Source organism: Micropterus dolomieu, linkage group LG03, assembly GCF_021292245.1.
Source record: "Micropterus dolomieu isolate WLL.071019.BEF.003 ecotype Adirondacks linkage group LG03, ASM2129224v1, whole genome shotgun sequence".
Lineage (NCBI taxonomy): Eukaryota > Metazoa > Chordata > Actinopteri > Centrarchiformes > Centrarchidae > Micropterus > Micropterus dolomieu.
The window spans coordinates 20737605-20752645 of record NC_060152.1 but is presented as its reverse complement, the minus strand read 5'-3'; the positions used below and the strand labels follow the sequence as shown (position 1 = coordinate 20752645).

Here is a 15041-nt window from a genome sequence, read left to right as displayed (position 1 = left end):
GCTCCTTCCAAAATAATATTTGATTATGATCCTGGAAGTAACAGCAGCAAAACAAAGATATTATTAATTTGGTGTTTGTCCTTACCTGCTCTTCAATGTCATCTCCAACCACAGACTAAGCCCAGACAGGTCTTCTGCCTCTTTGCCACAGCAAAGTCCACCTGCTTTTAGTCTTTTTCTGCCACTAGAAGCTGAAATGTCTGGCAGCAGAAAATGAAGTCTCTCTGCAACAACCTGTAGCTCTGTCCCACTAAAAGACTGAACTATCCACCTCTCCCTGTCCCTCCTGGCGTGTCAGTAACCGCTGCGGTGTACTGTGTGTGTACCAGATTGTGGCTCTACCTTGCTGTTGCAGTGCAGTGTGCCGGGCTGAGGATCTGCTGTGAGCTGGTCTAATCAGGCTGGGCAGCCATCTGACCCTGACAGCCCTGTCACCACCAGAACACTCTACAGTTAATGCTCTTAGAGAGAGAGGAGACGAGCCTCACGTCCTCCTTCTTCTCCTCCTCCTCCTCCTCTTCATCCACTTGACTCCTTTTTCCAGAGTAAAGAAGAGGTGCTGCCCCCCTCCTCCACTCTCCTCACCCTTCCCATAGGCTGATAATTATAAGAGAAATATGTGGTCTCACATGTAGTGGAGTGCTCAGTAACACAATAAATGCAGATTAGTGTTTTCAGCTCACGCTTCTCTCAAATATAAATTTAAGAATTTGTAAAATTGTAGGTCTAATGAGAGTTTTCTGCTGTGCACGTCTGTTTGGACCTTCTCTTGTTTTCCTTTTCTCCCTCTCTCCCCCTTCCCCTCCCTGAACCAACTAAAAATAGACAGTCCTTTGAGCTAGCAGACAGATTGGAAGTCAAACCCTTGAGTCCCAGTTCATGGAATTAACTTTCCCCTTAACTGACAATAGTCCCAAGTTTGTTGTTGTTGTTGTTGTTGTTGTTTTCCTGCAGCCAAGCTACTGTGAAAAGCTGCTGTATGGTTGCCAAAGCGCAACGATTTGTTCATCCAAAAATCTAATAAAAACAGTGAAAATTGCAGGACACATTTTCTAAACCAACATATATTGAGACATTCTTAAAAGAAATCCATGCAGCTTTGGGTTTGTGAGTTTTTAGGATTCACTCTTAAGTTGATCTGCTTCCAATTTGTGCACGCGGCTATGGTGAGGGCATGTGAGTCCAGAGAGTCACAAGGCAGAACTGGGGCCTCACCTCACTATCAATCACCTTGAGTAGAGTTTAATATCACTGTTCAACCATGCACAGAGCTTTAAAAACACATCATACTATCTAAAATTAGCTGAAGCACTACCTTAAAATGTTCATGATCGTGACTGCTGCTTATAGCTCAAGCTGTGCTGTGGTTCTGATTTTCATTGCAGTGACCCGTCACCTTTTGTGACAGATAGACAGATGAAGACCTTCAGAAGGAAGAAGAAAAAGATGGGAAAAGAGAGGACTCTACTCTGCCTTGATGTCCTTTAATGAAGACGTTGACTGCAAACAACATCTAAACATGTAACAGAAGTAATTATCGCTCATTCACATTCTGTCCAGCACATGCTTTTTACAACTTCCAAAGCATAGGCGTTAAGGGTATGTGTTAAGTTACATTATAACTTTCCAATAAAGTATACTCTAATATACACATGGGACATCCATGGTGTATACATCCATGTAATTGTTCTCCAAATGCACATACTCTGATCCTTGTAAGGAACACTTTGCTCCAGTGTGACCATCTGTTTTGATGGTACCAACAGCAGTGCACTGGCCTAAACATGGTTGCTGCAATGGTTTCTGGAAATGTGAGCTGACACCTTGTAGGTCACCCCTCAGCTGGCAGTCTTGTGCTTTTTGAGGAGCCTAAAGGACACTCTGGGGGCCTGGTTGTAGCCTGATGAAAGCAGCAGGCTGACCTGCAAAGACTCCAGCATTGAAACCTTTTCCCACAGCTACAAGGACTTTGCCAGGGAATTGCTGGGACCACAGCACTTTACATCTCTCGATCCTGAGTCAAGCCAAATTCATTCTTCATTTTATATCTTGTCAAACTGTGTGCATGTGTATTTATTTGTGAGAGGGAGTCTTTTATTTTAAAATGTGACGTATTGTGTTGAAATTGCTGATAAAAATAGAACCATTCACTGTTCCCCTGTCAAGGCTGAGACCTGATAGTGAGACAGCCTATCATAATAACAGTTTGGTTGTACAATTATAGATTAATATCAGTGAAAACATTATAACATTGAAAAGTGACAATGTTTTGCACTTGTTTGTTTGTCAGATAATTATTCCTCATATATTTAAGTAAAGTTGTGTTTACCTGTTGTTGTTAAACCAGATTGTTCTTGGTAAACTATTCTTGGCATTACGCAATGATTGGTGCTATTTAAACCTCCTGTTGCCTTTATAGAAGAGCTCTAATCTGACTGAGAAACTATTCTTGTCTCACTCTGTTGTTTTTCTGTCTAATGAATACAAACACAGCCTCCACTAAAAAAGTAATAATTGGCCACTATTATCTACAGTGACATAACGACAATACATAACTGAACAGTGTGTCAGCAACAATGTTGTGGTGGAAGAGGCATTCAGATAATTTACTTAAGTAAAAGTGATGATACCACTTTACTTTGTTACAAGTAAAAGTCCTGCATTCAAAATGTTACTCAAGTAAAAACACAAAAGTATTAGCATCAAAATATACTTAAAGTACAAAACAAAAAAGTACTCATTATGCATTATGGCCCATTTAAGAATAATGTATGTTATATTATTGGATTGGATTAATGTTCGTATCACGTTAGTGCTGCAGCTGGTAAAGGTGGAGCAAATTTTGATTACTTTACATACAGTTGTGAAGCTTAATCTATAATAATTAATAATATCTTATTAATTGATAATATTTTGTATTAAAAATCAGAATCTGTAAAGTAACTACATTTATCAAATAACTGTACTTTTTTATAGTACTTGCGTCGTATAAAAAATATTACGTTTTCTTCTGAAATGAAGTGGAGAAGAAGTATAAAGTAGATCAAATGGAATTACTGAAGTATAGCACAAGTGCCCAAAATTGTACTTAGGTACAGTACTTGAGTAGATATGGTTAGTTACTTTCCACCACTGCTAACTGCTGCTACTGCTACTTCTAAAATTACTACTACAGCCATAATACTGATTACAAAGCTACTGACACTACCAACAGCAGTGGCTTTTATGTTACAAGGTAATTACAGCTGGCAATTCCTCGCTAATGGCCCACGTTTATCTGCAAAGAAATTAGGTTAATCTTTCATAAATCCACCTCCTGACTACTGACGTCTATATAAGTCTGGTCTGTGTCATTCCCTCCTAATGAATGGCTGAAGTGGGAGTGCAGGCGAGCTCAACATTTACACTGATTTATCATGTTGATATATTTAATTACACAGTGTGTCCCCTCCCCTGGTCTAGTTTGTAATTCTGTCCCTCAGGCTTACTACTCATGCAGCAGTGTGAAATACTATGTAATTCCCAGAGCAATAAGAAGAAACTAGATATGAAAAGGAAGCATAGATTCTCCCAAGGGTCATTTCTTTTTAAGCTATAAGCTGCCATTTCCGTTTCGCACACACGGGTAAATGTTAATGACATCTAAAATGTCAGATTTCAGGTTTATACCTGTGTTTAGGTGAAGTGATGCAGCAGCTGGTGCAACACCATGCTGAAATCCAAACCCCTCATTGGCCAGGAGTGGATGGTGGAGAAACACCAGTATGCTCTGTGTTGGATCAAATGATAGCTCAGGGGGCTTCCTGTTTTAAGCCATGCTGATTTCAAGATCATCTAGATTACTTGAGGAAACAAATGATTATGTGTGTCAGGGTTATCCACGAGATATCAGTTTACACTTGACTGCGCTAGCTACAACTTGTTGGAGTTCTGGTGAATATGATAACATGTAATACAGTGCAAAGAGGTATATGATAACTTATTGCAGTGCTTCCCAACCAAGGGGCCAGGACCCTCAAGAGGTAGCAAAATGAATTTGAAGGGTTGCAAGAAGATTGCCAAGATAGGAACGCAGAAAACAACATTTATCCTACACAAATTTACTTATTTATATAAATCAAATGTTTCCTTAATCTTTGCTTTTTTCACTTGTTTATAACTGGATAGAGTTACATTTTCAGGCTTCTGAAACTATTTCAAATAAAACAGGAAAGTATCACTCTTTGTTTGAAACACGTAAACACAACCATAAACTTGTAGGCTAGATATTGTTTCATAAGTACAATTTAATTGTTTTCATAATAATAACTGTTTTCAGGAACCAAACTTTCAGTGTAAAGAGTGTACTGAAATCTCCTTTTATAGGTCATGACAATGCCGCTACGTGCTGTACCCTTATAGCTAATCTATACAAGGAACTGTAGAAAGGGCCGGTGTGTTTTAGCACATTAACATGCACACACCCTCAGAAACATACTAACAGGAGAACTCACACACATCCACATACACACAATCACAGAGCGAGGTTCAGAGAAAAATCCTACACATACATACTAACACACACACACACACACACACGCAGTCAAGCATGTGGTAAGCGGCAGCAGCTGCTGTGTGTATAATTAGAAAGTTTTGAAAGCTGAGAGTTGATAAGCAGGACGTTCACCTGCAGACTACAGAGTTACCATGACAACCAACTGACAGCATGACATTAAAACGTTGCTATGCCAGCTACATTATAAACGTATATGCATGCTGGGTGCATATGTGCAGCAGGTGCTATAGGCTATTAGTTTACATATCAATACTTTTAACTCGACGATCACTGCACCATATGCTGAGAATTCTGACTCTCAAAACTCACTTTCCATCTCACCGTCCATCCCTTCTGTTTCAGAAGAGACACGTCCACATGGGATATCAAGACAAATCCAAATGAGCTCCTTAAATATCCTGTTGAATATATTCAATGCTCTATTATATGTCAAATTCAAACTATGTGAAAGGATAAATCAACATGAGGATTAAACTCAGATTTCACATTTACCAAGAATATGCATAGTTTTGTCAGCTGTAACAGTTTGTGTGTGTGTGTGTGTGTGTGTGTGTGCGCACGCACATAGCAGAAATAAAATACATCAACAAACACACAAAACAATTATAGTAAATAATAGTCATTTTAAAAAAAACTCTGTTTGTCAGGTAAAAAACAAAGCAGTATTATGACATCCTGACCTTCTTCATGCATGGAACTCCATCTAGTGGACTCTACTTGGAAATGACACAAAGCTTGGGTGACACTGGAATCTGACTATCTACAAATTACAGGTGGGAATCACCAGAGGCCCCACGATACGATATTATCACGATACTTGTGTTGCGATTCGATTTTACTGCGACTTTAAATATATTGAGATATATTGCAATTTATTACCTTTTTTCCAACTTCAAATTAGGTCCCCAAAGTAAAACTTATAGATAAATTCTCTGTTTGTTCATATCACTTTTTCAGTTCACTATATGGTCCTGTTGAGATTTCTAGTGGCCTGAAAGTGTCTGATGTGCAATTTAAATAATAAAAGATCGATAATTGGCGTCTGTGTATCGATGCAGTATTGACCTGGAAAAATGCTTTTTCGATTTTCCCCCACCCCCACTACAAATGAAAGGTTTGTTCTAGATTGTCTTTACTGGTTGGAAGCAGCAGTAACTTTTTAGATTAATTGCTGCTTCAAATTGCTAATTTATGACTAAAGTTTGTAAATATTTACTTTAAGTAATATACTAGATTTGAATACCCATAAAAAAATATCCATGCATTTTGCATCATTTGCGAGTTTTGGGGGGGATATCTAATGTAGGCTTAATTATCCTAAGTGACATGTCAAATTATTTCAATAAAATGGACAGCCAGTAGGTGATTTTTAATGTCCATTAATGTCCAGCTCAATAGTAGTTCTATTAAGTCGAAATTTCAATCCCAATTATAAAATCAAGAATTGGGCATGGCCTATATGATAATCTTGCAGTCCTAATATAAACCAGCCATACAGAAGCGGGTTCTGACAGGTGTGGGTCTCTCTTTCTCTCTTGAAAAACCAGCGTAACAGTTGATGGAGGGAATTTGCGGCATCAGCATGACAGGGAGCGGGTCAGATTTAAACAGAGCTGTTTGCTTTTCTCACTTGTTATTTTTTAAATAAAAATAATCTTTGTGCCGCAAATTGAGTGTTGTACAATATGATGTAACAATTATACATTATTTCAGATTTTAGTATATCTCCCAAAAATCAGTTAATGGAGCAAAAACTTTTTATCTCATGTACTCATGATAGCAAATGTACACTACATCCTCTAGAGGTGCTTGTTTCTATCCAGAAGGTGAACAACAGAACATATGTGTGTTTTCATCACGACTCAGTTTACAAGAATTTCTTTTGAAACACAAATGTGGTGTTTTAAATTAAATTTAAAGATGATTGTGATTCCATTTCAAGTCGGTTCATGAAAGGACAAAAGTTAAATTATATTTAATAAATAAATGAATATGTCAAGTATGATATTGTAAACAAGCTACATTTCTTTCTCAATACGTCAGTATTTATTATTGAATCAAAATTGTTTCTTAAGCCTAATTCAATCAATATTACTTCTTAACATAATTTCATACAAGGCAGGTTGAGTGGGGAATTAGGTTCTTTCTTGCAATTATTGCATGTAGGGTTTCCCCTCAGAAATTGATGAAGTCGTAGCACCCAAAATGGAAATGTTAAAATACCACACTTGAATTGAACAGAACTGTCATTAATGCTATTAGTAATACTTGTACTTTTGGTACTATGACAATTCAAAATGTCAGCTGGGATGAAGGCCTTTATAACTTTATTTTAAGTGTTATTATCTGCTCTTCATTTTTTATGAATTTATTCTTTGAAGTTTGAACTAGTGTAACTTAACCTTGACCCTTAACAACTGCTTAAATGCATCTCACCGACTGAGGAGTTATTCATATCAAAATATGACTCCATAAACTAACCGAAATGTTGGTTTGGCATCAACGGGGCAAGGTCATTGTGCATGGTTGAATGTGTTTCTCGTAATCTGTTTTACAAGCTCACTGTGCTATTGGATCAAGTGACAGTCTGTCTTAAATCAAAACAACAGGCAAACAGCAGGAAAAATTCCAGCTGCAGAAATACTAAATATGGGACGAAATGTTTAGAGGTATAAGAATCATGTTTTGTTCAATAAATTGTTGTTGTATTAGACATGTATTTCTATCCTGGTGTTTTAGTATTAATGGCGTCACTAACTCTCTAACACACTATAAAAGCAAGAAAAAGGTTTGTGTTTTTGGCATTGTCAAATATCTCTGTACAATAGGTGATACATTGATCACACAACATGTGGCACAAAGTATAGGACAGCAGTGAATGGTGAAGTAGAATAGCAGGCCAAAGCTTAGAAAGGGTTAGTGTGATGTTAAAATGGCTTCAGACTGACGTGAGGCAGAGTAAGACCCATCTGCTGACCTCTCCTGTTCAGCCACCACTAAATGGATTAAAGCTGCTGCACGCAGCTCTCATCTAGCTGTGTGTATTTGTGTTCAAGACAGTGCTGGCATTATGTCTTAAAGAAGGTGCGAGGTCTGCTGTGTTTCCGTTCAGCCAGCTGTTACTGTCTGCAGTGTAATCCACCTGCCAGACCTCTATTGCATCAATCTGGGGAATAACCCGTATGCCAGTGACAATTACTGTTGTACATGCAGTCATCACGGTGTTGAGGGTTCAGTGTTTTGCTCAGGGCTACGTGACTGAGAGGAGAGCACTCATTAATTTACCCACCCTGATTTTCTGCAGCTAATCCATAAAACTTTGACCTTTTGCCATCATGAGGGAAACACAATTTCATTTAAGAGTAATAACATTACCTTGGAGGATGCACTTTGCAGATGTGTGTCTAATCATACACACTTTAAAAGCACCGCACTCTTTTAATATATCTGTACAGATATATAGAACTGAAAGATTGCCACCAAAGTGTATTGCAGTGCCATTAAACATCTGGTCTATAGCCCTTTGTATCTGAAAATCTATTTATTTTTTCTTCATTAACTTTTATTAACTTTCTATAACTTCTGAAGAATTGCTACACCCAGAGAAGTGATAACTGGATGTCCTCGAAAGGTTTAATCAGAAATCCTTAAACTGCTATGAAAGGTCCACATGACCTCCATTTCTGCCAATTTTTTTACTTTGTTGGAATTTGTAAACAAAATACAATTTTAAACCCTGAGAAATATACAAAAACAATCACCAAATAGTTTTTGGTTGTCAGCTATGAAATTAAATGCTACAATCAGACAATTATTCACATTGAAGAATGACAGCTATTTCAAGAACCAGTTCGGAAGTTGTATGATGAATCAGTAATGACATTAGCTTGCTTATGCACGGGTCCATTTTTAAAAAGTGCTTTTAAAATAAAATTTGAACAATGTTTCAACCTAATGAACTTTTTTAATGATGTCTTGAAGCTTAAGTCTTTACTTTTGAAATATCTGAGTTCATTTGATCTGTAATGCTGTAAAAAGAGCAACATGACATACCAAGAGATCAGAGCAGCTATCTAAATGAACTTAAGTTAATACAAAATTAGCAGGAGGGCCAAGGTCACTGAACTGCAGGGAGGTGAGTGTTTCACTGTGAGGAGCAGATGGCATACTGAGATTAGACAGCTGACCTGATCATGGCTTGGCTGAAGGTCTTGTTATTTCCCTGACGATAACAGCAAAAAGTAACAAGCTACTTGTGATTTTAACTTCAATTCCTACCAATCAAGCTGAAATTTATGATTGGTTTGAATACATTTCAGTTGTTCTGCATGAGACACAGAAACACATGATTTAAGGCTGAAAGAAAAATCTGAATTTAATAAATGTCTAGAAACAAATTTAATAAGCATAACTCGAGTAATCCAGAAGGGAAATGATATAATTGTGATTCATTACATCTGGATATTTTGCTTAAGATGCTTTTTCAGAGTAGATTTTCAGGTTAATTCCCTGTAGAAATCCAGCGTTGTCTCTGTGGGAATGCAGCAGCCTGAGGTCAGATTAAAACAGGAAGGGGTCAGTTGGCCATGTGTGAGCCATTTTGGAGTTAGGGCTTAGAGACAGATCAGTGTCGGGAGGATATATAAACCAGCTCAAACAAATAGTCTGTCACACACATAAAGCACTGTTGCTCTCGGGTTGTTTCTTACTGCAGGACTGGCAGTGTCCTGAAATACAAATTAATTTGCTTTAAAATTTAAAAGGAAATTAAGATTCAAAGATACACACAGGACATTTGTTCTGCATCTAGTGCACATCTTTTTTCTGTTGTGGTCTTCTCTGTATCAGCAGCCATGGTCCTGGAGGACAACGAGTGTGACTCTGTCTTTGAGCCCCAAATCACTGTGAGTATCTTATCACAAAGCTTAAGCTAATCTTGAGGTTAGATTCACTATTACAGCTGTACCTAATCCTTGTGCAAACTTAAATGACTTTTAACTTCAATATCACCAGGGTTTATGTATGGCTACATGTACAGCCCAGAGTCAGTTGGGTGTAATATTATAAACATCAGTATCTGGTTTCAGTTCACATTAAAACATATAAAGAAACACTATTAAAATGGCCTTAAAAAAACTTTTGTTCAGTATATAGTTTAGTGTTCTGCATTTAAAAAATGTCAAATCAAAACAATTGTATCTTGACTATCAATTTCATTTGTTGACAAGAAAAGGTAGTTTATGATATAAAATAAGTTTGACACCAAAATTGCAAAACTGAGACTGAGGTATGGTTTATAGTGACTTGATACGTCTGATTTGGTGCTAAATCAGCAATCAATTATCCTCTTCATTACATATTCGTGCAAAAGCAAAGAGATATACAGCGCCACCCTGCTTTTAAACACTGCTCCAATCTTCAAAAAAAACCCACAAAATATTGTATTTGTCAAAGGTATATCTTCAGCCAATCACACAAACAGCAGCATGTATTGATTATCTGAAAGTGTGACTGAATCAGTGTGTTTGTTTTAGGAGGAGCACGTAGAGACTCCGTATGGGAATGTCCACTGCATCATGACAGGAACTCCACGGGCACACCGGCCTGTCATCCTGACATTTCACGATGTTGGACTGAACCGTAAGTCCCAAATCTTAGCCCCACAATAGCACAGAGTTATGTATATATCCTGCAAATAGATATTGAAGATACCTGTATTAAAACCAATCAAACAAAATATAAAATAGAGCATAAGTTGTATAAAGACCCTGATATCCAAGTTAAGATTAGCATATATCAGTGTTACGGCTGGCTGAAACGTGCAACATAACAATGGACCCAATACCAGGAGAAGAGTTTACAGCATGTACGTTTATTGGAATACATGAATGAAAACATGAAAGTGAGAGAAGAAACTGAAACAGAGAACTGAACAGAAGGGCCTGCCTATATAAAATCCAAGAAGTCCAACAAATAAGGCAGAACCTCTAAGGAAACAGCAAAACACTGAGAACGGGCTGAACTGCTGACACGAAGACGGGAAAAAAAAAAACGACAAAAAAAAGACACATGAGGAAGGACTCTTACAAAATAAAACAGGAAATGACTTATTATAATTTCTTTCTTCTTATAGATAAATCCTGTTTTGACTCACTGTTCAACCACGAGGACATGCATGAAATCACCAGACATTTGCCTGTTTGTCATGTGGAAGCCCCGGGACAACATGAAGGAGCCAAAACTCTGCCTACTGCGTCAGTACAGTGCATTTATTACTCTCACTATAAATATACCATTTGTTAATATGAGTTAGTTAGATAGTTATAAGTGAATGAATCCCACATCTGCTGATGCATACGTTGACTTCTGATCCCTCAGGTTTGCCTACCCTTCCATGGACCAGCTCTCTGAAGCACTGCCCGCTGTCCTCAAACACTTTGGGTAAGACAGACCTGAAACTCCTCAGTTAATCCGATACTTAACAAACACATGTTGTCCTTTCATTAAATGTTAGGCTATTTTCAACACACATAATCACACGGGATACTAGGGTTTATCTCATTTTTGACCTTCTGGCTGTGTACTCCGCAGGTTGCGTACTGTGATTGGACTGGGAGTTGGAGCAGGAGCCTACATCCTGGCTAGATTCGCTGTGAGTTCAAATCTCATTTCTAAATCGCATTTGAACTTGAGACAGAGAGAGAACATAATTTGTCACCTACTTTGAAAAATATAAAGTTTATATAAGCACTTTTTTCAGCACAGATCTTCACTTGGTTGTGGTTCACTGGCATTTGTAAACCAGATATGTCAGAGTTATGGATCAGAGCTTTTCTATACAAAGCTACACAAGATACAATTACACATTCATATACAACAATCACGGATAAACTTTAGTCTTTGTAGTCTCTAGCAGCAGCCATGTAGTCCATAAAATCTCTAGATAGGGAACAGAAAAACTGAGCACAATCTTTGGCTGCAGAAAAAAGAGTAACATGACAATATGTTGTAAACACACGCATACTTGTAACAAAGAAAGAAATGAGAGAACATTCAAAAAACATGGTAATAAGTGTAAATGCAATGTTGAAGTCATATCACTAACTGCTCTTGTGCATGTGTGTGTGTGTGTGCGCGCGCGTGTGCGTGTGTGTGATTTGTAGCTGAATCACCCTGAACTGGTGGACGGATTGGTTTTGATCAACATCAACCCCTGCGCTGAAGGAATAATAGATAGTGTTGCAAACAAGGTCAGCAGCACGTGTGTGTGTTGATCTCCCACCATTTAAACTGAATAAGATCAAAAAATATTTCAAATTTTGTTTTCCTTTCAGTATATATAACCACCTGTATTGATTGATAGTGATATAGCATTTGTCCCTGTTTTACCACAAAAAGAGTAGTGAGAGTGTCTGTAATGTAAATACATTATAGGCTATTTTCTGAATGTAGCTGCATGTAATTGTGTATATGTTTTGTGTGTGTTATAGATTACTGAATGGACCCACACTCTACCGGACACAATCATCACACACTTGTTTGGAAAGGTAAGTTTTTCAGGCTTCCTCAACAATGATTGGCTTCATTTACCATACCAATAAAAGTGATCAGTCAAATATCAAGTGTGTCTTCCATACTGTAGAATACAAGAATATCTCTGTCTTACCTTCAAACTGATTTTCCAGGATGAGATCCAGACCAACCATGACCTCATAGCTACGTACCGTCACCACATCACAGCAACGATGAACCAGTCCAACGTCAGTCAGTTTTTCCGCTCCTACAACAACCGCACTGTTCTGGAGGTGGAGAGGCCTGTTCCTGGAGGAACCATCAATGCCAGGACCCTCAAGTTAGTACAACCATTGACCTTTAAAGAGGGTATATCTTGAAAGGGTCTTGAAAATGAATAGTGTGATGTTTTTTATGTATTATAATGGTCCTTATTCATGGTAGAAATTGTATTGTTTGTAAAAGCTGAAATGTAATTAGAACGCTAATTCAATCACTGTGGTCGTTTTGTAATTAAGACAGCTGAACTTACCTGGAGCCTCGGACCTTAAGCTGCTCATGACTACTCACTCATCAGGCTCGGTCAATCCTTACTATTCGTCTTAGTATTTCGGCCAATTTCACCTGCCTGTCTGTTGGTTTACAGGTGCTCCACACTGCTGGTTGTAGGAGATAATTCCCCAGCTGTGGAGGCCGTGGTCGAATGCAACTCTAAACTCAACCCCACAAAGACCACACTGCTCAAGGTAACCGAACGACTGACTGACACAAAAATGCAAACAACTAAATGTTTCTTTTTAAATAGATATTTCCATATAATATTTGATGCTAATAATAATTGATTGCTCTTCCAGATGGCGGACTGTGGAGGACTTCCTCAGGTGGATCAGGTAGGCTGTGACATTTCATTGGCTAAACCGCTGGCAATAATGTACAATATGCACTCCTGATTGGCTGGGAATGTATTTAATACTTTTATCTTTCTCTCCACAGCCAGCCAAAGTGATTGAAGCCCTCAAATATTTTATCCAAGGCATGGGATACTGTGAGTCACTATTATTTATTCCTAAAATATCTTAACTATTACATCTCAGATCTGGACTGAAAGTTTTCTCCTCAAATTTCTCTGAAAGTGTCACTCCTTATTAAGTCATGGCAGCTAAACAAATCTTCCTCTGTATATTTTGAAAAACAAAACCTACGGTTAAACATCACTTCCTGTAAATATGAGGGTTATTGTAACAGCACATGGGTGTTTATAACAGAAAATGATAAAGGCACTTATTACAGTAAGTGGATTTAATGTAGGTTGAATCGATATTGTGCTATGCGTTGATTTATGTAAGTGAAATAAAAAAAAAATATTAACATGAAACACTGTAAAATCCAGAATAAACTCTAGTGACCACTGGAGGCCGACGCAAAGTAAAACAAACCTGTCTCTCCTCTTTCTTCAGTGTCCAGTTCCAGCATGACCAGACTTCGCTCACGGACAACCTCCAGCTCCAGCATCTCGTCCTTCGATGGCTCTCGGAACCGCGCACACACCAACGAGTTGCAGCGCGGCCGAGCGCACTCGCATGGCACAGAGGAGAAGCGTGGGCGCTCGCACACTGATGTCACTATGGAGAGTATTTCCAGCAGTAAAATGGACCAGCTCACCTCAAAGTCCACTCAGGTGGCATGCTAGAGTGCACTCTGCCCTAAATCCAATGCACTTAAATCAAATCATACCTCATTATATCCACCCAGATAGCTTCCCTCCTCTTTAACTTTCTGTCTCTTTCATTCATCAGTCTGCCATGCCCTTTCATCTGCACTATGTCTAGCTGATCCAGGTCATACATCCATGTGACTTTGCTCTATCCTTCTGTATCCTCTCTAACTCTCCTTATTCTTTCATCAATTTAACAATCCTTGTGTGTGTCTTCTCCTTGGCATTCTTCATAGTCTCTTCATCCAACTGCTCTTTGTTTCCTCACCTCTCTGTACCCTGCCCTGAACTGTTACTGTATGTCTCTACCTCTGTATCCGTCTTTACTATGTGTTTTTTCTCCCTGTCCATGTCTCTTACTACTTTCTTTTGTTTTCGTCTCCCTTTCTCTCATCTGACACTGATATTCTCTGATATTTATCATAATATACATTTCAAGAGCACTTAAGCTATTATGTGTTTATGTAAAACTCAGGTATGTACTCATGTATAATTGTATAATGTATAAGGTATGATTAAGATGTAAAGATAAAGTATTTCAAAGTGTAAAAATGGAATGTTCATGACTGTAGGAATGTGAATTGATCATGTGCAACTGTGGCAGCTGCATGCTATTAACTGCAGGAATGTGTTATGGACATACATTTTAGTTTGCAAAATATTTTCAACTTTGGGAATTTTTTAATTAGATCATTAAAACAGATGATTACGTGTAAGTATATCTTGTACATTCAGTGATAAACATTTTACTGTAAATAATCTACGTATAAATAAAAATACATACACTACCGTTCAAAAGTTTGGGGTCACATTGAAATGTCCTTATTTTTGAAGGAAAAGCACTGTACTTTTCAATGAAGATAACTTTAAACTAGTCTTAACTTTGAAGAAATACACTCTATACATTGCTAATGTGGTAAATGACTATTCTAGCTGCAAATGTCTGGTTTTTGGTGCAATATCTACATAGGTGTATAGAGGCCCATTTCCAGCAACTATCACTCCAGTGTTCTAATGGTACAATGTGTTTGCTCATTGGCTCAGAAGGCTAATTGATGATTAGAAAACCCTTGTGCAATCATGTTCACATATCTGAAAACAGTTTAGGTCGTTACAGAAGCTACAAAACTGACCTTCCTTTGAGCAGATTGAGTTTCTGGAGCATCACATTTGTGGGGTCAATTAAACGCTCAAAATGGCCAGAAAAACAGAACTTTCATCTGAAACTCGACAGTCTATTCTTGTTCTTAGAAATGAAGG

The 15041-nt window shown here is 38.0% G+C and overlaps 1 protein-coding gene across 1 annotated transcript; it reads left to right on the top strand.

Moving 5' to 3' along the window:
- Positions 1-9405: 9405 nt before the first annotated feature.
- LOC123968337 (protein NDRG1-A-like) lies at positions 9406-14150 on the top strand. The gene is made up of 12 exons (XM_046045039.1): positions 9406-9459; positions 10090-10195; positions 10689-10809; positions 10934-10996; positions 11147-11207; positions 11719-11805; positions 12046-12102; positions 12241-12407; positions 12714-12813; positions 12922-12957; positions 13061-13112; positions 13525-14150. Exons 1-12 carry the CDS (start codon positions 9409-9411, stop codon positions 13755-13757), a joined length of 1134 nt encoding a protein of 377 aa, XP_045900995.1. The 5' UTR covers positions 9406-9408; the 3' UTR covers positions 13758-14150.
- Positions 14151-15041: the final 891 nt, after the last annotated feature.